General features: G+C 55.1%; 1 protein-coding gene across 6 annotated transcripts in view; it reads left to right on the plus strand.

Annotated features, from left to right (window-relative positions):
- The first annotated feature begins 2,383 nt into the window (after nucleotides 1-2,383).
- FBXL19 (F-box and leucine rich repeat protein 19) overlaps nucleotides 2,384-23,835 on the plus strand; it is a 32,137-nt gene continuing 10,685 nt past the window's right edge. For 2 of the 6 annotated variants that reach the window (XR_009214182.1, XR_009214181.1), the window contains exons 1-9: nucleotides 2,402-3,270; nucleotides 4,539-4,739; nucleotides 6,130-6,273; nucleotides 6,395-6,481; nucleotides 6,567-6,785; nucleotides 7,288-7,449; nucleotides 8,898-9,409; nucleotides 18,089-18,252; nucleotides 18,350-18,511. Coding sequence is in view for 4 of the 6 variants with exons in the window: in XM_032157194.2 (XP_032013085.1) it covers nucleotides 4,563-4,739; nucleotides 6,130-6,273; nucleotides 6,395-6,481; nucleotides 6,567-6,785; nucleotides 7,288-7,449; nucleotides 8,898-9,409; nucleotides 18,089-18,252; nucleotides 18,350-18,511 (1,627 nt within the window). In the remaining 2 variants the exon portion in view is untranslated. Of the gene's footprint in view, nucleotides 3,271-3,783; nucleotides 3,983-4,538; nucleotides 4,740-6,129; nucleotides 6,274-6,394; nucleotides 6,482-6,566; nucleotides 6,786-7,287; nucleotides 7,450-8,897; nucleotides 9,410-18,088; nucleotides 18,253-18,349; nucleotides 18,512-23,835 lie in introns of those variants that run through there. The other 4 variants (XM_032157194.2, XM_032157195.2, XM_058440937.1 and 1 more) reach the window with 4 other exon arrangements.

The raw sequence follows: 23,835 nt of genomic DNA on the forward strand, positions 1-23,835 counted from the left end.
GTCCTCGCTGGGGCTGGTCTGCCAAACACAGAAGACAGGGGGAAGGGGAGGGGACTGTCTCGGGGTCAGAAGTGAGCAGGTTTTCCAGCGGAGAAGGAAGATTGAGAAGAGCGGTATGGCTGCTGGCTCACACCTATAATCCCAACACTCAGGGAGGCCAAGGCGGGAGGAACACTTGTGGCCAGGAGTTCGAGACCAGCCTGGGCAACATAGCAAGACTTCGTCTGAACAACAAAAAAAATTATAGTTTAAAAATTAGCTGGGTGTGGTGGCGCGTGCCTGAAGTCCCAGGTATTCACAAGGCTGAGGCAGGAGGATCACTTAAGCCCAGGAGGTCGAGGCTGCAGCAAACTATGATCCTGCTACTGCACTCCCACCCAAGTGACAGAGCAAGACCTTAAAACACACACAAAAAAACAAAAAACGGCAGAAAGATGAGAAGCCGTTCCATTTGCATAGGCAGTTGAAGTGTCTAGGCAGAGACCTCCAAGGCTGACTGGATATCAGGCAGGGGATGAGGCTGGACAGCCTGCAACGCCTGTAACTCCAGGTTGCGGAAAGCGTGTTTGTAGTACCTCAGTCCAATGGAGATTGAGCGCCCCCTGGGAGCAGTGCTCGGTAACAGACGCTGGAGGACCCCGATGAGGAGGGGCGGGGGTCGGTTCAATCTGGCAGGAGCCTGCCGGTCAGTTTTCTTCTCACAGGAGCTAACTCCGTCCGGCATCATGGATTCCTGGGCTCCCAGAACGGCTGGGCAGGAAGGGACCTTAGAAAGGGATTTACCACCGCGCGCCCCGTGCCAGAGCTGGGCACTTTGGTGACAAGAACATTGGCTTGTTTAGCACTCCCAACTGTGCTTCGAGGTGGGGATCATTATCCCCATTGTCCCCATTTGGCAGATGAGAAAAAGCAAGGTTTGGTGGCTTCCCGGGGCGGGGCGGGGATTCGCTGTGATTCCAGGTCCTTTTCCCCGGAGCCGGCACGCCTTGTAAGACACTGATTCCCGGAGGTCTGAAGAGCATGAACCGAGTGGGAGGCGCCAAGGCTTTCTAGGGAACAAGAGTGTGAATGCACTCTCGACGAGAACCACGCCCCCCTGGTCGACAAGACTGATTCCTGCTGCCTTCCTTTAAGGGCCCTCCTCTGAAATGCGAAGTCCTCGCCCCATGGGGAGGCGGACATTCGTTATTCCCGGATCGCCCGATGTTTTTCTCCCCCACCCGCACTGATCCCCACTGGTGACATAAATCCTCCTCCTCCACTCGCGAGTTAAAGTTTGGGACTACATTTCCCGCCAGGCTGTTCAGAAGCTGGCGGCGGGGAGAGAAGAGTCTTTCCGTTTCCGTCGCCTCGCAATTTGGCGTGTCCGCCGGGATTCACATTTGAACAGCGACGTCCTCTCTCTGTTGCGCTCGGCAGGGAACTACATTTCCCAGCAGGCACCGGCGCAGAGGTCGAGGGGCGAGGTCGCCATCTTTATCGTAGTCCTCTCCCTCATTTCCGCAGGGAAGAGTCTAGGCGCCTGGACTACACATCCCATGTCGCCGTCGCCCCGGCCCTGCAGCCGCCATCTTTGCCGGTGGTCCCGCCCCATCCCCTTCCATTGTCTCGACTGGAGATGATAGACGGGAGCTGGGAGACTGCAACTCCCGTCAGGCCGTGCGCCATTGGTGGGGGGATTTCGAGACCACAGGAGGGCGAGGTGCCCAAGGTGGTGGAAAGCGGAGACCGGGAGAGGCTAGGTGGCCTGCCATCTTTACGGTAGTCTCCTCGTCCTCCTGGTTCCGCCATTCTTAAGGAACACTAGAAGGCTAGAAAACTACTAATCCCATCGCACCTCGTAAGATCGACTAGTCAGGTGTATGTCCCTCTTCCGCCATCTTGCTTGTAGTCCTCGTTCGTTTTCACCTTTCCATTGTTCCTGACGAGTAGAAATGGCAGCGGGAAGGCAGCAGATGGACTGCGACTCCCGTCAGGTACCACACACGCGGAGGGTTGTGGACAGGAGGGCATGTGAGTGCCTGGGAAGGAGGTCGGGTCTGGGGAGAAGGCCATCTTGTTTGTAGTCATCGTTCCCGCTCCTTCTCGATGTTCTGCAACTGGGAGCCTCGGGGCAACGGGACTCTAACTCCCGGCATCCTCGGCTCCCGGCTGGGCACGCCCTCCGCCATCCTGTTTGTAGTTCCCGCTGCCCCCAGCGTCCTATTGTTCCCCCATAGCATCAGTGGCCGCAGGACTACAACTCCCGTCGAGCCCTGCGTGCGTTCGTCCTGGAAAGTGGAGGTGGTGGAGGAAGGAGGGGGAAGGGGGCGGGGTTCCTCTGGGAGAAGGAGGGAGTAAAGAGGGGGAGGAGGAGGAGGGAAGGAGGAGGGAGGGGAGGGGGGAAGAGAGGAGGAAGGAGGAAGGAGCTGAGGAGGGATGAGAGAGGCGGCCAGGGCCCCGGGCCGTAGCAGCGCGGGGCTGGGGGACCAGGGGGGCTAAGACAACCCAACTGCCCCCTTCCCCTTTCCCTCTCCCCCTCTATCCTTTCCTTCCACCCTCCCGCTTGAGGAGGGGGATTTATTCAAATTTTATTTAAATCCCTATCTCCCAAGGGTCGCGCGCTGGGGGGAGGGGGAGAGGTCGGGGGTGAGCGCGGGCTGGGGGGGCGGGGCCGGAGCAGCTTCCTTCACCCCCCCTCCGCTCGCCTCGTAGCCGTAGGGCAGGGGGTCGCAGTCCAGGGGCGGGCCCAGGGGAGGGGGGCAGGTTACAGCGACCCCCCCCTCCCCGGGAACCGGCGGTGGGCGGGGCTTGAACCCCGGAAACGGTGGGGGGGCCCAGGCCTGGCCCTGGACCCCTGGGCAGTGGGGTCCGGGAAGGGGCCAGTTAAAGGGCCAGGGGCGCTGGGGAGAGGCGGGGCGGGGTGGGGGGAGGGGAGCTGGGACTCGGACCCGGGACTGAGTGGGCCCCGGGCAGAAACTGAGCACCCTGCGCCCAAGGAGCCCCCGTTGGCCTGGGGGGGCTGAGGGACTGAGCCCCCCAGAGCAGGACCTCCCCCTGGAAGGGCCGCGCCGCAGCCCGTGGGAGGGCCTCGCCCCCGGCGCCCCCCATCTCCACTCGCCGCCGTCCCGGCCTCCGCCGGAGGGAGGGGCCGAGCGCCCTCGGGGGGCCGTGGACCCCGGCGTTCTGAGCGTTCCGCGCCCCGCGCCGCCCGGCCCCCCCGCCGCCGATGGCCGCCGACCCGCCGGGAGCTGCCGAGAAGGGAGAGATGGCTCCCGGGACACGTGTGAGGTGGGTTCATGCGGCTCCTCCTCACCCCCAGACCTGGGCAGCGCCCACTCCCATTCATCCTCAGCCCGGCCTCTCTCTACCTTCCCCGCCCCCAGCCTCACCCTCTCTCTGCTCCAAACTCATCTCCAGCCCTCCTTCCTATGACCTCTCCACCCTGGGGAACTGGCCCTCCTTCCTAGACCCTGCTTCCCCTTGAAAGCCCCCACCCCCGCCTGCAGTCACCGCCCTCCAGGCCCCTCCCCTGGAGCGCTGGAGGGCCCTTTAGCCCCATGGATGGGCATGGAAGTCCCTGGAAAGGGGGAATCTGGGGTAAGACTCTGACTGGGAAGAGACCCTCCAGGCTTCTAATTCCACATGGGATCTTGGAGGATCTGGTTTCCATGGGAGGGGGAGCCCAAGGAATTCTAAATGATTAGAGATGAAAGCAGCCCGGGAAGCTGGGGGTGCCTAGGACTGAGCCCATCCTGAGTTCTGGGGAGATGTCAGGCTGGATTCTAGAATCCCGAGGAATTTGGGAGACTGCCCAGGTGGACCTGAGGGATCCAAGAGGAGGGTGTCCTGGAGGAGGAAGCCCTATGGGGAACAAGAGGGGCTGAGATCTTGGGCTGAGAAGGGTCTCTGAAGAAGCACCTCCAGGGCTGTCAGAGCCCTGGGGAGTTAGTGGGCAGAGGAGATCGTTAGGGACTTGGGGGCAAGGATCTCTCTGGATCTGGTGAGGATAACTGGTTTGAGGGGAAGAGAGATTGGATGGCTGCTGTGGATGAAAAGGTTGGGAGGGGGAAGAAAAGTCCGGAGCTTCCGTCTAGGAATCTCTGGGTATCTGGGAGGTGAATCTGGGCAGTTTACCCCAAATTGAGGCTGGGGAGAGCCTGGGATATTCTACACTCGGATAACAGGGGAAGAGTTGGGATCTCTCCAAGCTAACACCACGGACAAGGAGTGCCTGGTCTTTCCAAGGAGCTCCGCTGTGGGGATGGCAGAGGAGAGGGCCTCGGTGTCCCCTCCTGCTCCCTGGGCTAGGGAAGGGACCCTGAGGAGGTGGTAGAGGAGCGAGGCCAGGAAGCAGTTCTTGGGCTCCTCTTGAGCTGCTGCAGGGAGACAGGCCTTGAGTAGAGGATTGGCCCCCAGATACACAAGAGGGGGTGACTTCCTTGTCCCCCTGAGGAAGAGGGCAGGCTCTAGCTGCCTGTGGGTGGAGGGAGCTGTCGGGGCTCTCCCAGGCCAGGGCCCCAGTGGGCCCATCTGACCCTGCCACCATCCACCCACAGCCCTCGGCGTTGCTGACGCCCCCAATGTCGTCGAGCAGCCGGGGGCCGGGGGCCGGAGCGCGCCGACGCCGAACCCGCTGCCGCCGCTGCCGGGCCTGTGTGCGAACTGAGTGCGGGGATTGCCACTTCTGCCGAGACATGAAGAAGTTCGGGGGGCCCGGGCGCATGAAGCAGTCGTGCCTGCTCCGGCAGTGCACTGCCGTGAGTTCTGCCCCCACCTTTGGGCTCTGCTCACCCTTCCCAATACCTCCTTGGGATGGCTGGTGACTGCCTCCCAGCCTGTACTGTGGAGTGGCTGTTTTTTCACTGGTTCATTTCTTCCCTTCATTCACTAGTTTGTGTCAATGTCCATTTTTGTCCTCAGCTCCAAGCTGGGAGCAGTGTCCAGGTGCACAGAAGGATCTGACCCAGTCCCCACTTTCAGGCTCTTCCCAGCTCTCAGAGTCACACCCCCGCAGAATGCCCAGCCCCTGCTCTACCACCCCGCAAGATGTCTCTGTGCAGGAGGTGGCCCATCCCCAGAGATGGCCCCTTTCCAACAGGTCTTGCCCTTCTTTAGCCTCTTCCTCACCCAAGGTGGTCTTGGATTTGAGGCCAAGCTCACCCTTTATGTGACCTTGAGCAAATCATGCTGAATGAACCTCAGGTTCCTTCTCTGTAAAAGGTTTCCTTTGCTGAGTTGTAAAGATTAAACAATGGCATGGATGCGAGTGTGTCTACCACAAGGCCCAGCACACAGTAGGGATCAGGGAAGCATGGGTTTCCGCCCTGCCTTCCTCATCCTTTGAGCGTCCCTGGGATCCAGAGCACGGCCCCTCCCCAGCAGCCGCGAGGAGCCAGCTGCATCCTGCGTCCCCCTCCCCACTCTGCCACCTCCCTCTCTTCCTCCTGCCACTCTTTCCTGGTTGGTCTCTTCACCCCTCAGCCCCTCACTTCTTTTCCTTTATCCCCCAACCCCTTGCCTCACTTTTCCTTCTCCCGCTACCTGCATCTTCCTTGATCCTGCCGCATCCTTGTTATGACTCAGTCCTACCACTGTCTTCCCCAAAGTCACACTGTCTGAGGCTGCCCCCGCTTCCCCAGGAATAGTGGCTTCCCTAGTGTTCCCAGGGGGTCTTGCCAAAACCGGGTTCATTGTGGGATTCAGAGCAACCCTTGGGCTGCAACCCTTGGGCTGCTCATGGAGCAACCTTGGTATCACCCCAAGCTGTCTTCCCCACCCTCTGAGTGTTACTGTCCTCCTCTCCAAAGCCAGCTGTAATTTCAGGGTCACACTGGCCGTGGGTCCAGCTATAACAGTCACAGGTGATAACAGCTATGTATCAGTGTCTCTCATGTATTATCTTGCTCTCCCAAGAGTCCTACGAGGGAAAGATTCTTAGCCCCATTCTGCAGATGCAGAAACGGAGACTTAAGGAGGTTAAATCAGTTGCTTGAGGTCACCCTCCCAAAAGGAGCAAACTCAGGATCAGACCCAGCTTGACCCATGGGTGCTGCACCTCATCTGGCAGCTGGCCAGGGTCCCTAGAAGGAAGGGTCTTTCCCCTGTTGTTAGCTTTCGGGGCCCCTGATGTCCCCTCTCCCCCAACAGCCCGTGCTCCCACACACAGCTGTGTGCCTCTTGTGTGGGGAGGCTGGGAAGGAGGACACGGTGGAGGGAGAGGAAGAGAAATTTGGTTTGAGCCTCATGGAGTGTACAATCTGCAACGAGATCGTCCACCCCGGCTGCCTGAAGGTGACGGCCCTGGGACCCCGGCGTCTGGGGTGGGGCAGATTGTCAGGGAGCAGGGAGTGGGGGATCACCCTGGCTCTGGGCTTCCTGGCCAACCCCCCACTCGCTGCCCTCTTGCCTACAGATGGGGAAGGCTGAGGGTGTCATCAATGCAGAGATCCCCAACTGCTGGGAGTGCCCTCGCTGCACCCAGGAAGGCCGCACCAGCAAGGTAGGGGCTGGGCTGGGCTGAGCTGTAGGTAGGTGGGGGTCGGGGAGCTGTGCAGGTCCTCACCCCCAGCTTCCGTCCCGCCTAGGATTCAGGTGAGGGGCCTGGCCGCCGGAGGGCCGACAACGGCGAGGAGGGCGCCAGCTTGGGGAGCGGATGGAAGCTGACAGAGGAGCCACCACTTCCACCGCCCCCACCCAGACGCAAGGGCCCCCTGCCTGCCGGGCCCCCCCCAGAGGACGTGCCTGGGCCCCCCAAACGAAAGGAAAGGGAGGCAGGGAATGAGCCTCCCACCCCAAGGAAAAAGGTGAGCCACAGAGCACGCTCACTAGGCCTGTCCTGAGGAATTCTGGGAGCTGTAGTCCTGGCTGGATCTGTGGGGCTGTGTGGGCCTCGGAGCGTGCTCTGTGGGTTCCCCAAGGACTGTTGGGAGATGTAGTTCAGGAGTTGGGTGGGGGGAGGATAGAGCATGCTCAGTGTGGAGGAGGGGGGGACAGGTGAGGTGAGCTGGCACTGCAAGAAGCTTTGGGAGCCCTGGGTGGGTTAGGGAGGCAGGAGAGAGCATGCTCAGATCATCCCTGCATGAGAGGAGGGAGGAGCTGGAGAGGGCCTGAGGGGAGGAAAGAGGAGATGGAGCATGCTCAGTGGGCTAGGACGCTGGGTGCAAGGTGAGCATGCTCAGAGTTATCCCTGGGACGGGGACTTCTGGGACTTGTAGTCTAAGAGGAGGGCATGGACCTCAGATTTCTGGCCCATGAGGGCCTAATGGGGTCTCTCCCTTCCCCCATATCTCCCTCTCACCCTGGTAGGTGAAAGGAGGCCGAGAGAGGCACCTGAAGAAGGTGGGTGGAGACGCCTGCCTCCTCCGAGGATCGGACCCAGGCGGCCCGGGCCTGCTACCCCCCAGGGTTCTGAATCCGAGCCAGGCTTTCTCATCCTGCCACCCTGGGCTCCCTCCCGAGAACTGGGAGGTGTGCCGGGGACCTCCTCCCTCCCCTTCCCACCTTCCCTTGCCGCACCCTTCACCCTGGAGCCCAAGACCTGTCCTTTCCTGCTCACCTTATTCTGCCCCAGCCCCACTTGGCCACGGTGGGCGTCCGGACATCTGGGATGAGTTGGGTGAGAGGGTGGGTTGAGTCCAGGCCACAGGAGCCCCTGACTTCCCAAAAACCCTTAGGGCTCATCTGACCTACTTGCCTCATCTTTCCAAGCCTTACAGGGAAGAGAACTGAGTTCAAATTTCTGTCCGACCGTTTACTCTTTGTATGATCCTAGCAGCTTGTCAGCCACCCTGAGCCTTAGTTTCTTTATCCATGTAGTGGAGATGCTGCTGCCTGCCTTGCCCCCTTATCCCGCGGAACTGTATAAGTCTAACGAGGTTCTGAAAGGCAGTGAGCTTTGTAAACTATAAAATTTACCCAGATTGAAGGGAAATGAGGCCCAGAGAGGTTTGAAGACTTGTCCAAGTCACACAGTAAAGCCAGAATTGAGATATTACTTGGCACGGACACTCAACACGGGAGTCTGCCTGATTGGGTCCAAATCCTGCCTCTGCTGTTTGTCGGTTTGTAACCTTGGACAAGTCACTTTGTGCCTTTAAGCCTCGGTTTTCTCATGTCTGAAAAGAGTGGCCCAGGTCACCACTGTGTTAGAATACTGTGAGGACGGAATGAGTCAGCCGATGCGGGGTGCTGCTCGTGGGGCCAATCACTGCTACCTTCAGTTGATAGACAGACGCCTGCTCCAGCTGGTCCGTGTAGTAGATGATGAAGCAGGGGCTTCCCACAGCCATCCAGAGTTGAGGGCAAGCCAGGATTCAAAGCAGGGTCTCTCATTTCTCCATTCCCTACTGCTTTCGGAACTGCCTAAGCCATGCAAACCCATGAGGGCTGGAAATTGTTTTATTTTATTTTATTTTTGAGACAGAGTCTCGCTCTGTTGCCTGTACTGGAGTGCAGTGGCGTGATCTCAGCCCGCTGCAACCTCCATCTCCCAGGTTCAAGCAATTCTGCCTCAGCCTCCCGAGTAGCTGGGACTACAGGCTTGTGCCACCATGCCCAGTTTATTTTTGTATTTTTAGTAGAGACAGGGTTTCACTATGTTGGCCAGGATGGTCTCAATCTCTTGACCTCGTGATCCTCCTGCCTCAGCCTCCCGGAGTGCTGGGATTACAGGCGTGAGCCACTGCGCCCGGCTGGAAATTATTTTAATTAGCACTCTTCTGTTACCTCGATAAGGAAACTGAGGCCCACAGCCTGGCAGTGGCTTTAGCAAGGTCTCCCACTGTCCGGAGCAGAGCCAGGGCTGGAACTCAGGACTGTCCCTCGGGCTGTTCATCCCCTGGTGACTCCTCGGGGTGAGGGGGGGTGGGAAAGTGTATCCCAGGCCCTAGAACAGCATCAACCCTGTCTCCCTGCAGAAACCAAAGCCGCCTTTGGCCTCTGCAGAGGGCCCAGCGGTGCCGTCCCCGTCCCCGCAGAGGGAGAAGCTAGAGCGTTTCAAGCGGATGTGCCAGCTGCTGGAACGGGTTCCTGACACCTCCTCTTCCTCCTCGGACTCAGACTCCGACTCCGACTCTTCGGGCACATCGCTGAGTGAGGACGAAGCCCCCGGCGAGGCCCGGAATGGGCGACGGCCAGCCCGGGGCAGCTCCGGAGAGAAGGAGAACCGTGGGGGGCGGCGGGCTGTGCGCCCTGGCAGCGGGGGGCCCCTGCTCAGCTGGCCCCTGGGCCCAGCCCCACCACCCCGGCCTCCACAGCTGGAGCGGCACGTGGTGCGGCCCCCGCCTCGAAGCCCTGAGCCCGACACACTCCCCTTGGCTGCTGGATCCGACCACCCCCTGCCCCGGGCCGCCTGGCTTCGCGTCTTCCAGCACCTCGGGCCTCGGGAGCTGTGTATCTGCATGCGAGTCTGCCGAACTTGGAGCCGCTGGTGAGTGGCCTGGACAGGCCTGCGTTCCGTGGCCAGCAGGCTTCCCGCTTGCTGGGTGACCTGCGGTAGGTCTCTGGCCCTCTGTGGGCCTTGCTTTTATATTGGGGATACTTCTATAGTATGCACAGATTACAGTGCATCCTTCCATATTTCCCGTGTGCAGGCTACTTTCCACTTATGGGCTCATTTAACCTCCCAGACAACTTTGAGGTAGAGGTTATTTTCCCCTTTTTCAGATGAAGCTGAGGCCCAAGGTCATGTGGAAGAGAAGTGGTGGTAGAACCAGGCATTGGAACCTAGGCCCTTTGGCTCCAGTGCTTTTCCTCCTAATAGTAGCGACTATATTGAGTGTCTAGTGTGTGTCAGCCATAGCACTGAGCACTGTACTGCATTGTCACTTCTCATACTGCCACTTCTGAAAACAGTCTGATGATTGGTTCCATTCACATAGGAGAACGCCATGTGCTGGGCTGCCGCTGCCCTCGAAAGACAGCCAGGCTTGAACCTCCTGACTCTGTTCCTGCTTTCCTTCTGCCCTGGAGCCACCACTAATGCCCTCTGCCCATCCCCCAGCCCCCCAGCCTCTGTTAGAAATGTCGGTCATCCTCCCGAGCCTCTTGTCTTCCTCTCTGATCTCGCCCCCAACAAAATTCCTCCTCCTCTCCATCAAACTCCCACAGCGCTCTGTTCCCCTCATAGAGCAAGCAGAGGCCTTCGGCGTGTTGACAAGCCTTCATTCATTTACTCATTTCATGTTCCCGTCAGTTGCTGGGGTGGGAGCAGATAACTGTGTCTGTTTTATCTTCATGTCCCTAGCACGGGACAAAGGGCGGTGTAAGTGCCCAAGAAATGTTGCAGTAAACGAGGCTATCAGGCTCTTTCCCAGGGACTCGCTGTGGCTGGGACCAGGCTCGCTGTTGGGCACTGCACCAAGGTTAGCTGATTTGACCTTCATAATGGCAGCCCTGTGAGAGAAAAGGGACACCTGAAGTTACAGTACAAGTTCATGGCTGAACTCAAACTCTAGTCTTCTTTTGGGACCAGGTCTGGGCCACTGGTGCCTTCTGGTATCTGCAGAGATTGTGCAGCCAAAAGTACCAGAGGGCAGGCTCTGGAGGCAAATTGCCTGCGACAGAATCTTTTTGTTTTTTTTTTTTTAAGATGGAGCCTCACTCTGTGGCCCAGGTTAGAGTGCAGTGGCACAATCTTGGCTGATTGCAACCTCTGCCTCCTGGGTTCAAGCGATTCCCCTGCCTCGGCCTCCTTAGTAACTGGGATTATAGGCGCCCACCACCACACCCGGCTAATTTTTTTTTTTTTTTTTTGAATTTTAGTAGAGACAGAGTATCACCATGTTGGCCAGGCTGGTCTTGAACTCCTGACCTGAAGCGATCTGCCCGCCTCGGCCTCCCAAAGTGCTGGGATTACAGGCATGAGCTACCGGTTATGGTTATAGCTGAAGAGCTATAAACCATTAGGCCAGTCACTTAACTTCTGTGTCTCGGTTTCTTCATCTGAAAAACCAGATAATCAATGCTTTTGCATAGTGTGTTCTTGAGCTAATACACATAAAGAACTGAGCACAGTACCTGGGAAATAGGAACTACTTGAAAGAGCTCTCATTGTAGCCAGTATTTACTTAGTTGCAAATAGTTGCTGAACGCACAGCCTATTAGGCCTCAGAATGTAGATCTGTGCCCTTGAAGAGTGTACAGTTAAGCTGCAACATAGAAGCAGATAGTTACAGAAGTTGCAGGGGATGACACCTGCCCCATGTACTAATCAAGGAAATGTTTGCTGAGGCCCCTTCAAGGCCAGCTCTGTGCCTGGCATGTGGGAGCCAGAACTGAAAAGGACCTGATTTCTGCTTCAACGGGAGACATGTGGCCCGAAGCAGACAAAGCGAGAGGCAGTGGCTCCCAGTGTGGGCCCTGGAGTCTGCATCCTTGGGTTTCACTGGCTGCGTGGCCATGTGTGGACAGCGATACCTCTTGAGGCCCTGGTTTTCTCATCTGTAGTCTAGGTTTGTATGAATACTCACCTTGTGGGGATTAAGTGAAGGGATTCCTACAAAGCCTGTAGCACAGTGCCTGGAGGGTACTAAAAATCAGATGGCACCTCCCAATGTAAAGGACAAGAGCCAGGCAGAGCAGGGGCCTGTGGGGGCATAGCAGGACCACTCAGGAGGCTCTGCGAGGTCTGGGCACAGAAGCAGGGATAGTGGGGAGAGATTTGCAATGATAACTTTTTTTTTTTTTTTTTTTTTGATGGAGGCTTGCTCTGTCGGTGTGATCTCGGCTCACTGCAACCTCCGCCTCCCACGTGCAAGTGATTCTCCTGTCTCAGCCTCCCAGGTAGCTGGGACTACAAGCGCCCGCCACCATCCCCGGCTAATTTTTTTTTTTTTGAGATGGAGTCTTGCTCTGTCACCCAGGCTGGAGTGCCTTGGCACAATCTCAGCTCACCGCAACCTCCACCTCCTGGGTTCAAGCGATTCTCCTGCCTCAGCCTCCTGAGTAGCTGGGACTACAGGTATACGGCACCACGCCCACCTAATTTTTATACTTTTTTAGAAGAGACAGGGTTTCACCATGTTGGTCAGGCTGGTCTCAAACTGGGCATGGTGGTGGGCACCTGTAATCCCAGCTACTTGGGAGTCTGAGGCAGGAGAATCGCTTGAACCCGGGAGGCGGAGGTTGCAGTGAGCCAAGATCGAGCCACTGCACTCCAGCCTGGCCAACAGAGCAAGACCCCGTCTCAAAAAAAAAAAAACGTGGAATGGCTTGGACTTGGTCACTAACTGGCAGTGGGGACAGCAGGGTAACCCTCAGGTGAGTTTCTGACCCAGGAGCCTGGATAGGCAACAGCATCATTCCCCAGGCTCAGGAGGAGCAGGTTCCGGGAAGGTAAAGAGCTCAGATGACTGACGCGTGTGGTGTGCTCAGGACATGTGGGTCTGATGCTCAGGAGAAAGATACACGTTTGGGAGTTCTCAGCCTGTAGGTAGCAAGCCAAGCAGCTTTGATGAAGAGGGCAAAAGATCACACATCAGTACTTGTGAGTTAGAGCAAGAGCCTAGCCAGATAATTGGAGGAGCTCATGGCCAGAGGTGTGCCCCCGAGTAGAGAGCGAGGCAGGAGGGAATGTGGTAAGCAGAGGATGCTGGCGAGAGGCCACGGGAGATCAAGGACCAGGAAGTGGTGGTTGGATTTTGCTACCAGGAGGCCTTAGTGTCCTTAGCTGTGTTCTGTGGGTTGGGGGTCCAAAGCCATATTGAATGGAGTGGAGGACATCAGCTTCCAGGCAGGGACTTGATTCATTTGTTCCTGTTGTGTTCCTGGTGTCTAACGGCACCTGGCGGACAGTGGGCAGTGAGATCATCTTCCCTGAGTGAGCGAAGGACAGGAGAGCAGGATGCAGTGTGGAAAGATAGACAGAGGGTGGCGCTGGAGAGGCGTGTGTAGGGGACAGCAGGAGGCTGCAGGCTTTCCTGTCTGGTGGCTTCCATCTTCTCTTGGAACTGAAAGGGAAGTGATCCCTTAAGAGCGAAGAGTGGAGAGAGGGCAGCAGGGAAGGCGTGCAGGGGTTGTTGAGTTGCAAGGAAGAGAGTTGGGGCTTTTGAGGACATAGACAGAGAGAGGGTGGCAAGGAAGGGACTGGAATACAAGGTGATCATGGTCGGGTAGGGCCTGGAGGTGGACAGATTGGAGGATAGTCATGGCATCGGGACCCAGAGAGCTACAAGAGGGCGGAACTGGCAGTGCTTGGAGCCCTAGGGGCTGTGAGCCCTCAAGGGGCAGTAGGAGCTGGTCCAGCTCCCTGTTCCTGGGGGCTTCTGCAAGAGGGAGGGTTAGGATTGGAATTGAGGGTTTGCAGGTCGGCCTAGTAGGAGAGGACTCATTGCAGGGTGGCTGGAGTCCAGGAGGAAGTGAATGGGTTAGGGGACTTTGGCATCAAGCCACACGTCTCTGGGACGATGGCACGCCTTGGCTCTTAGGGCTTTCCCTGCCTCTTGTCTCAGTGTCATTCTCCGGCTTAGAAAGAACCCACCTGTGGCTCCCTGTCGCCCTCACAACAGACGCCCACCATCGCAGTCCTGTTGGACATATGGACATGAACTGGGCCCACTGACTGCACCAACCACTTCCCTGAATTGTGTCCTTTCCTTGTCACAGCAACCTCTAAAGGAAGCGCTGTTCTTCACCCCACTGTACAGTTTGGGAAATGGAAGCCCACACAGGGCGAGTGACTTGCCTGAGGCCCCCCAAAGCCTGGAGGTGCCAGAGCTGGGATTTAGATCCCCACAGCTCACATCCTCAGCTCTGGGCTCTGTGACCATGATAGTCTGTGGCCTGGCATTCCAGCCCTCCTTGACATGACACCCATCCCTCCTTTGCATCTCCACTCTTGCCTCTTCTCTCCTCAGAATTCAGGCTTTCCACCCAGGCGGGCTAGGTGGAACCCCGCCTCTGCTACCTACCACTTGGTAGTTGTGGGGCCTTGAATACACTTCTCAAACTTTCTGGGCCTCATTTATTTTTTTTTTCAGATGGAGTCTCTCTCTGTCGCCCAGGCTGGAGTGCAGTGGCGCAATCTCGGCTCACTGCAAGCTCCGCCTCCCGGGTTCAAGCCATTCTCCTGCCTCAGCCTCCCGAGTAGCTGGGACTACAGGTGCCCGCCACCACACCCGGCTACTTTTTGTTTTTTTTTTGAGGTGGAGTCTGACTCTGTTACCCAGGCTGGGGTGGAATGCTATGGTCTCGGCTCACTGCAACCTCCGCCTCCTGGGTTCAAGTGATTCTCCTGCCTCAGCCTCCTGAGTAGCTGGGATTGCAGGCGTGTGCCACCACACCCAGCTAATTTTTGTATTTTTAGTAGAGACGGGGTTTCACTATGTTGGCCAGGCTGGTCTCGAACTCCTGACCTCGTGATCCACCCTCCTTGGCCTCCCAAAGTGCTGGGATTAACAGGCGTGAGCCACCGCGCCCACTTGCCTCATTTTCTTTACTATAGAAAGGAGATGATGATGGTAATGTTGACCTCCTAGGGCTGGCATGAGGTTCAGTGCTTAATGCATGGGACAGTGCCTGGCACACAGTGAACCCTGGATAATGGCTGGTTAGTAGTGCTGAAGTCACTGTGATCAGCGTGACTCTGGTTATGATGATGAGTTCCTGTGGCCTGGGGTTTCCAGAGCTCTCCGTTTTGTCTCTCTTGGGCCTGGACGCAGGTTCTTGCCCATCTGGAACACACACCCTCCTCCCCCTCCCCTTGCTGAAATAACTACTGCTTTCCTCGGAGTCTCAGGTCAGGCATTGTCCTCCCAGGAGGCTCCCCCACCCAGTCCTTGAGGTGACTCTTACTATGCCCCTTGTCACCTCAGTTACTGCGGACTGTCCATGTCTCCCTGACTGTATGGCAGGAACCTGTCATCTTTGCCTCCTGTGTGCCCAGTGGAAGCCAGACACTTGGGATCAGTAGGGCCCTCAGTGACTGTTGGTTGTCCCTCTGAGGTTTAACCCCAGTGTCCTGGTTGTACAAGAGCAGGGGGACTGATGAGCTGTAGCTAAGGAAGGTGTGGGAGACTTCCTGGAAGAGGAGGCACTGGAGCCGAGCCACGAAGGCTCTGGGTTGGCATTTCTGGCAGAGGCACAGCATGTGCCACAACATGTTGGCATCAGACAGCACTGTCTGTAGGTGGGCAGATGTGTGGCCTGGCTGTTGTGGAGTATGATACAGAAACACAGTTGGGGGCCTGTGGGTGCCCTCAGGGAAAGGGGCTTCCTTCCAGCTGTGGACCGTGGAAGGGAAGTGGCTTCAAGGAAGTGGTGACAGTTAAGCTGAGAGGCAGTTGTAGCAGGGTCACAGTGGGCAGAGAGAGGTTTTGGATAGAGCAGATGTCACTGATTTTCTTGCTCACTGAAAGAGAGCAAAGGGGCAGGACCTAGGGGTAGAAGCTGGGTCGGGCATGAGTTGTTTTTTTTCCTTTTCATGTTTTGAATTGGAGAGATTTGCAGATGTTTATTAGTTGAGAGGAAGGAATCAGGAGAGGGAGAGGCTAGAATGCCAGAAAAGCAGGATGAAGGTAGGAGGGAACAGGAGAGCAAGCGGCAGAGGGGTGAAGGTGTTTGGACTGAAGCCTTGGTGTCTGTGCCCTCAGCCTTCTCTAAAACGTCACACCAGGGCTGGGCCCAGTGGCTCAACGCCTGTAATCCCAGCACTTTGGGAGGCTGAGGTAGGAGAATTGCTTGAGCCCAGGGGTTCAAGACCAGCTTGGGCAACATAGTGAGACCCCCATCTCTATTAAAAAAGAAAAAATTAGTTAAGCATACCTGTGGTCCTAGCCACATGGGAGGCTGAGGCAAGGGGATCACTTGAGCCCAGGAGTTTGAGGCTGCAGCAAGCTATGATTGCGTCACTGCACTCTAGCCTGGGCAACAGTGAGACTTTGTCTCAGAAAAATAATGAAGCGACACACTGGGCCTCTGGAGTAGGTCTGGCATTTTTCAGTGACACAAAAATACGGCTTAATCCCTCTGTGAGTTTTGGAAAGGAAGTCTCTCCATTGGAAGAGAGTCTCTCCATTGGGTGCTTTTTTTTTTTTTTTTTGAGATGGAGTCTTGCTCTGTCTCCCAGGCTGGAGTGCAGTGGTGTGATCTCGGCTCACTGCAAGCTCTGCCTCCTGGGTTCACACCATTCTCCTGCCTCAGCCTCCCGAGTAGCTGGGACTACAGGCACCCACCACCACACCCGGCTAATCTTTTGTATTTTTAGCAGAGACGAGGTTTCACCGTATTAGCCAGCATGGTCTCAATCTCCTGACCTCGTGATCCACCCGCCTCGGCCTCCCAAAGTGCTGGGATTACAGGCGTGAGCCACTGCACCCGGCCACTATTGGGTGCTTTTTCTAACACTTCTCTGATACTTATCTCCCTGTTTAACAAAAGTAGTCTTCAGGTAGTAGCCTAAAGCCACAGCAACACCTGGCTAGTATTTAATAACTCTGGTCTTTTTTGTGTAATTTATTTATTAATTAATTTATTTATTTTTGAGACGGAGTCTCGCTCTGTCACCCAGGCTGGAGTGCAGTGGCGCGATCTCGGCTTACTGCAAGCTCCGCCTCCCAGGTTCATGCCATTCTCCTGCCTCAGCCTCCCGAGTAGCTGGGACTACAGGTGCCCACCACCACGCCCGGCTAATTTTTTGTATTTTTAGTAGGCGCGGGGTTTCACCGTGTTAGCCAGGATGGTCTCAATCTCCTGACCTCGTGATCTGTCCGCCTCAGCCTCCCAAAGTGCTGGGATTACACTGCGCCTGGACTTTGTATTTATTTTTAAGATTAACATATTTATGTGAAACAATACTGGTTTTAAGTGCAAAGAGGAGATGATTCAAAGATAAATCATGTTATGCAGATAAGTGAACAGCAAATACTGGAGCTTGGGAATCACTGCCCCAGCCCAGGGCTTTTGCAAGGAAAAGCCTTTCAGAGTCATGAGGGCAGGGAGGGAGGCAAGAGACAGCTTCCCTTGGGAGGCCAAGGGAAGGATCGCTTGAGCTCAGGAGTTCAAGACCAGCCGGAACAACCTTGTCTCTATAAAAAAATAGGCCAGGCACAGTGGCTCACACCTGTAATCCCAGCACTATGGGAGGCCGAGGTGGGCAGATCACCTGAGGTCGGGATTTCGAGACCAGCCGGGCCAACATGGAGAAACCCTATCACTACTAAAAATACAAAAAATTAGCCGGGCGTGGTGGCGCATGCCTGTAATCCCAGCTACTCTGGAGGCTGAGGCAGGAGAATCGCTTGAACTCGGGAGGCGGTGGTTTCAGTGAGCCAAGATCACACCATTGCACTCCAGCCTGGGCAACAAGAGCGAAACTCTGTCTCAAAAAAAGTCAAGTGTGGTGGCATGTGCCTGTAGTCCCAGCTACTCAGGAGGCTGAGGTGGGAGGATTGCTTGAGCCCAGTAGGTTGAGGCTGCGGTGAGCCTGGGTCCAGCCTGGGTGACAGAGTGACACCCTGTGTCAAAAAAAATTTTTTTTCAAAAAGTGGAAAACGCAAATCTGCCCTTGTGGAATTTACATTATAGTTGGAGGAACACAGTAATGTAATAGGGAAGATATTAGGGCTGTAAGTCCAGCTGCGGGCAGCTGGCTGTCAAGATGGGACAGGTGTGGATCAGAGGCAGAGATGAGTAAAGGAGGCAAGGACCCATGAGCACCGGAACTCAGTCAGGAATCAAGAAGCCCAAGGGTGGCTGGAGACGACTGGATAACACCAGTCCCCTTGGCATGACATCAGGCAGCATGCGTGACATTTGTGTATGTGTTGGGCAGCACACTTTCTATGCTGGGAGGCCCACAGCTGGGATGAGCCTGTGTGACCTGACAGCTGCCCTGTGGGCAGGCAGAGTCGGGGGCTATTGCCTTCAATCATAAACGAGGCTTCTGAAGCTCAGGGAGAGGAACAGACTTGCCCAGGGTCTCATTTCCAGTTAGTGATGGAGTTGGGTTCCAATCCCAGTGCTCTTGGCTGAGGCCAGGTGCTTCTTGCCACCCTGTTGTCTGTGTGGCCAGAAGAGAGCTGGGGTGCACCCTTGGAGCTGGGGAGCCTGGGAACTGTGGGCTGCTGAGAGCTGAGGGCTGAGGTCTCTGTCTCCCCCCTGTGGCCGCCAGGTGCTATGACAAGCGTCTGTGGCCTCGAATGGACCTGAGCCGGCGGAAGTCACTGACCCCGCCCATGCTCAGTGGTGTGGTTCGCCGCCAGCCCCGTGCCCTGGACCTCAGCTGGACAGGTGTCTCCAAGAAGCAGCTCATGTGGCTTCTGAACCGACTACAAGGTAGGGTGTGTGGTGCGGAGGACAGGGTGGGGACAGGGACAGGCCTGGGATGGAGCCCTCACAGCACCTGCTTCCTGACTGCCCCCTCTCTCTGCAGGCCTGCAGGAGCTGGTGCTCTCTGGCTGCTCCTGGCTCTCTGTCTCTGCCCTGGGCTCAGCCCCACTGCCAGCCCTGCGGCTCCTGGACCTCCGCTGGATCGAGGATGTTAAAGATTCCCAGCTCCGGGAGCTGCTGCTGCCTCCACCAGACACCAAACCAGGTGCAGCCTCTGTTTGCTTTTCTGGAGAATGGGCTGGGCAAGGGTAGGGTAGGAGGCCTCTCAGGTCGCTTCTGACTCATGCTGGATGGTAAAGTATTTGAAGAAAGGAAAGAATACATGAGTTTGAATGGGAAGGCCCTGGTTGGGCATTATTCATTCATTCACCCACCTGCTGTGTACTTTGAACTGAGCCTTGAAAGGAACAGGGTTTTCCCAGGGAGCATGAGACCCAGCAGTTTGGTGGGGCAGGAGGCCCATATTGGCAGAGAAGGATGCTGGGAGCAGAGGCCATCGCTCTTCATCTACTTAAATCTCATCATCCTTTAGGCCTGGGTATAAATGCCACTTCCTCCAAGAAGCTCTCCCTGATCCCACCCCACATTGAGCTCAGAGTCCCTCTCAGCTTTGAGAGCAGCCCGCCAGCATAATACTGGGCAATTGTGGAGTGCCTTGATGCACATCTGTGCCCTCCTGCCAGGGTCTCCAGCTGCCTGAGGGCAAGGACTGACTGGTCCCCCAGCATGTTCTCAGTGGCTGCTCCACAGATAGCTGTTGAATGAATAACTTGAATGAGCAGGCAATCAGGATGGGAGAGGTCTAGTTTGAGGAAAGATTTTCAAAAGGAGATTTGCAGTCCCCTGAAATAAGATAATCCTTTTGTTTGTTTGTTTTTCTTTTTGTTTTTTTGAGACCATCTGGCTCTGTCACCCAGGCTGAAGTGCAGTGGCAAGATCTCGGCTTACTGCAACGTATGCCTCCTGGGTTCAAGTGATCCTGCCCACCTCAGCCTCCTGAGTAGCTGGGCCTACAGGCATGTGCCACCACGCCTGGCTAATTTTTTTGTAAATTTTTTTTTTTTTTTTGAGGCAGAGTCTCACTCTGTCGCCCAGGCTGGAGTGCAGTGGTGCGATCTTGGATCACTGCAAGCTCCACCTTCCGGGTTCACACCATTCTCCTGCCTCAGCCTCCCGAGTAGCTGGGACTACAGGCGCCCGCCACCAAGCCCGGCTAATTTTTTGTATTTTTAGTAGAGACAGGGTTTCACTGTGTTAGCCAGGATGGTCTCGATCTCCTGACCTCGTGATCCGCCCACCTCGGCCTCCCAAAGTGCTGGGATTACAGGCGTGAGCAACCGCGCCCGGCCTGTAATTCTTATAGAAACAGGGTTTCATCATGTTGCCCACGCCTATCTCGAACTCCTTGTCTCAAGTCATTTGCCCACCTCTGCCTTCCAAAGTGTTGGGATTATAGGCGTGAGCCACCATGCCTGGCCAAAAGAATCTTTTCTTTTGGAGTTCTTTCACCCCTCTCTTTCATAGTTCCCTTCTTCCCACCCCGCCCCCTCCACAACAGCCCTGGAAGGGGAGAATAGAGAAGCAACTAAGATTCTTCCCATATTCTAGATGAGGCACTGGAGGTCCAGAGGGATTGACTGCTGCAGGTCACCCAGTCAGGCCAGAGCACTCAGCCATTGTCCACTCTTACTGGAATTGGACTGAGTTGGAGAGCTGTGGGTGGGGGGTAAGGTGGGCCTTGGGAATGGTGCATCCTGGGAGGTGAGAAAGTGCTGGCTGGTCCATTTCCTCCTGCTGGAATTCAGTTCAGTTCAGCCCTTTATCAGGAGCTCAGGAAGGTGGGCCTTTTTTTTTTTTCAGCTTTTTAATTTTTTTTTAACTTTTAAGTTCATGGGTATATGTGCAGGTTTGTTACATGGGTAAACTTGTGTCATGGGGGGTTGTTGTACCGATTATTTCATCACCCAGGTATTAAGTCTACTTACCATTAGTTATTTCTCCTGATCCTCTCCCTCCTCCCTCTGAAAGGCTCCAGGGTGTGTTGTTCCCATGGATATGTCCATGTGTTCTCATCATTTAGCTCCCACCTCTAAGTGAGAACATGCAATTTCTGTTCCTGCATTAGTTTGCTAAGGATAATGGCCTCCAGCTCCATCCATGTTCCTGTAAAGGACATGATCTTGTTCCTTTTTATGGCTGCATAGTATTCCATGGTGTATATGTACCACATTTTCTTTATTCATTCTTTCATTGATGGGCATTGAGGTTGATTCCATGGCTTTTACTATTGTGAACAGTCCCATACACCTTCAAACTCTTGCCCAGCTTAAATGCCACCACCTCAGTGAAATCCTCACTGATGCCCACTCCTCCCTGCCCAAGCCAGAAGTGACTTCTCTTTCCTCTGCTTTCCTCTATGGGCCTTTCCTCCTTGTGCCTTTAGCTGTGGCCCAAGGTTGAGGGCATCTGTAAAGATATCCCCTCTCCAGGCCCTTGGCTCCTCAAAGACAGGAGGAGGGGTTAAAATTTAGGGCTTGCAAAGTCAAGTGCCCATAGAGTTGGCCTGGGAGGTAACAGAAGAGATGCATTGGTACAGGACATTAGGGAGTGGCACCTAGCCACCCAGCTCCCCTCAGTCATCATCATCTGGTGGGAAGGAGTGCCTAGTGAGGCCACATCTTACGATTCTTTAAGGAAAAGCTCAGTACGTAAATTTATTTATAAAAATGTCCTTTTTGTAGTGTTAGTCATTAAGGAAATTTTTAGCATTCTGTAGACTCCATAAAACATGTTTGGAGGGCAGCCTCATTGTTTGTGCCACCTAATCTATTGATAGTTTATCTTAGGGATAGGCTGGTGCCTGGGAGGCAGACAACACTGTGGTAAGAGTTCAGATTCAGCATCACCAGGCCCGGATTTCCTGGCTGTAAACAGGAATGATGATCAGAGATCTTGTCTCCCAAGGCTGTGGTTCTTAAAGTGTGGTCGGGGAACCAGCAGCATCCACAAAACTGGAGAACTTGTTAAAAAAGCAAACTCTGGGCCGGGTGTGGTGGCTCACACCTGTAATCCTAGCACTTTGGGAGGCCGAGGTGGGCAGATCACTTGAGGTCAGGAGTTCGCAACCAGCCTGGCCAACATGGTGAAACCCCATCTCTACTAAAAAAATACAAAAAATTAGCCAGGCATGGTGGCGCATGCTTTTAATCCCAACTACTTGGGAGGCTGAGGCAGGAGATTGCTTGAACCTGGGAGGTGGAAGTTGCAGTGAGCCGAGATTGCACCACTGTACTCCATCCTGGGTTACAGAGTGAGACTCCATCTCAAAAAAAAAAAAAGTAAACTCTGGTCAGGTGCGGTGGCTCAGGCCTGTAATCCCAGCACTTTGGGAGGCCAAAGTGGGAGGATCAAGGCTACAGTGAGCTACAGGGAGGTCGAGGCTGCAGTAAGCTGTGATTGTACCAGTGCACTCCAGCCTGGGTGACAGAGCAAGACCATGTCTCAAAAACAAATGAACCTGTAGACCTGTCTAAACTCTGGGGATGGGACCAGCAATCCCTTTTTTTTTTTTTTTTTTTTTTAGACGGAGTCTTGATCTGTCACCCAGTCTGGGGTACAGAGGCGCAATCTCGGCTCACTACGACCTCTGCCTCCCTGGTTCAGGCGATTCTCCTGTCTCAGCCTCCTGAGTAGCTGGGATTACAGGCATGCACCACCACACCCGGCTAATTTTTTTGTATTTTTAGTAGAGACAGGGTTTCACCATGTTGGCCAGGTTGGTCTCGAACTTCTGACCTGATGATCCACCTGCCTCAGCCTCCCAAAGTGCTGAGATTACAGGCGTGAGCCACTGCGCCCAGCTGGGACCAGCAATCCCTTTTAACCGGCCCTTCCAGGTGACTTTGAAGCCTCTCTAGTTTGAGAGCCATTGGCATAAAATAAATGTAGACTATATTCTTTGGATGCCAAGATGAGGGGTGTGAGCACTTTGATCCTGCAGACTGGGGAGCAGGGAGCCTCTGAGCTCAGACCTGAAAACCAGGGACAGAGGGACATGGGGCAGGCAGAGTCTCTTAAGCAGGGCCACTTGTGGAATGTGGCCCAGGTGTTTAGGGGTGAGGGAGAGGAGTTAGCAGCTGAGACCTTATAGGAACTGGGGTGTTCTACCTAGAAGGCTGGACCTCTTTGAGGCGCCCTCAGAGAATTTTAGAGGAGGATGCTGTCCCATTTGTATTTGAGATCGGCTTTCTGGATGCCAGAAAGAAGAGCAGAGAAGTGGAGCAGGTGAGAAGGCTGGGCCAGGAGTTCAGGCACCAGTTGTGTTGACCCCGAGTGGTAACCAGGGAGAAAAGAGAGGCTCCTGATGGGGACTTACTGACCATGGAGGGGAGGGAAGTGGGAGAGGGGCCTGGATGGTAGGCCTGTCAGGGATGTCATGTGTCTGATGAATGAATGAACGAAAATAAATTGAACACCTACTCTGTCTCAGTTGCTGGGACTATAGCAATGAACAACACAGACAAAAATTCCTGCCTCTGTAGTACTGACAGCCTTGTGGCAGGAAAGAAAGATTAATAAGAAAAATGTATATATGGCCGAGTACAGTGGCTCATATGTGTAATCCCAGAACTTTGGGAGGCTGAGGTGGGTGGATCACGAGGTCAGGAGTTCGAGACCAGCCTGGCCAACATGGTGAAAACCCGTCTCTACTAAAAATACAAAAATTAGCCAGGCGTGGTGGTGTGCACCTGTAATCCCGGCTACTCGGGAGGCTGAGGCAGGAGAATTGCTTGAACCCGGGAGGTGGAAGTTGCAGTGACCCGAGATCGTACCACGGCACTCCAGCCTGGGTGACAGAGCAAGACTCCGTCTCGGGGGGAAAAAAAAAAAAGGAAAATGTATATATGTCAGAAAAATGCATATAAAATGTCAAATGGTGAGAAAAGAGGAAAAAATGATGCAAGGAAGTGGTAGGAGTGTGGAGAATTACATTAGTTTTTGCATTGCTATAAAATACCTTCGGCTGGGTAATTTATAAAGAAAAGAGGTTGAATTGGCTCAGGATTCTGCAAGCTGTACAGGAAGTGTGGTGCCTGCATCTGCTCAGCTTCTGGGGAGGCCTCAGGTAGCTTTTACTCTTGATGGAACGTGAAGGAGTCGGCATGTCACGTGGCAAGACAGCTAGCAAGAGAGAGGAGGGGAGGTCACAGACTCTTTTATTATTTATTTTGAGATGGAGTCTTGCTCTGTTGCCCAGGCTGGGGTACAGTGGCACAATCTTGGCTCACTGCAACCTCCACCTCTCGGGTTCAAGTGGTTCTCCTGCCTCAACCTCCTGAGTAGCTGGGATTACAGGCGCCTGCCACCATGCCCGGCTAATTTTTGTATTTTTAGTAGAGATGGGGTTTCACCACATTGGCCAGGCTGGCCTTGAACTCCTGACCTTGCGATCCACCCACTTCGGCCTCCCAAAGTGCTGGGATTACAGGTGTAAGCCATCATGCCCGGCCCTCTTCTTTTTTTTTTTTT

This window comes from Hylobates moloch, unplaced genomic scaffold (assembly GCF_009828535.3).
Source record: "Hylobates moloch isolate HMO894 unplaced genomic scaffold, HMol_V3 SCAFFOLD_6, whole genome shotgun sequence".
Lineage (NCBI taxonomy): Eukaryota > Metazoa > Chordata > Mammalia > Primates > Hylobatidae > Hylobates > Hylobates moloch.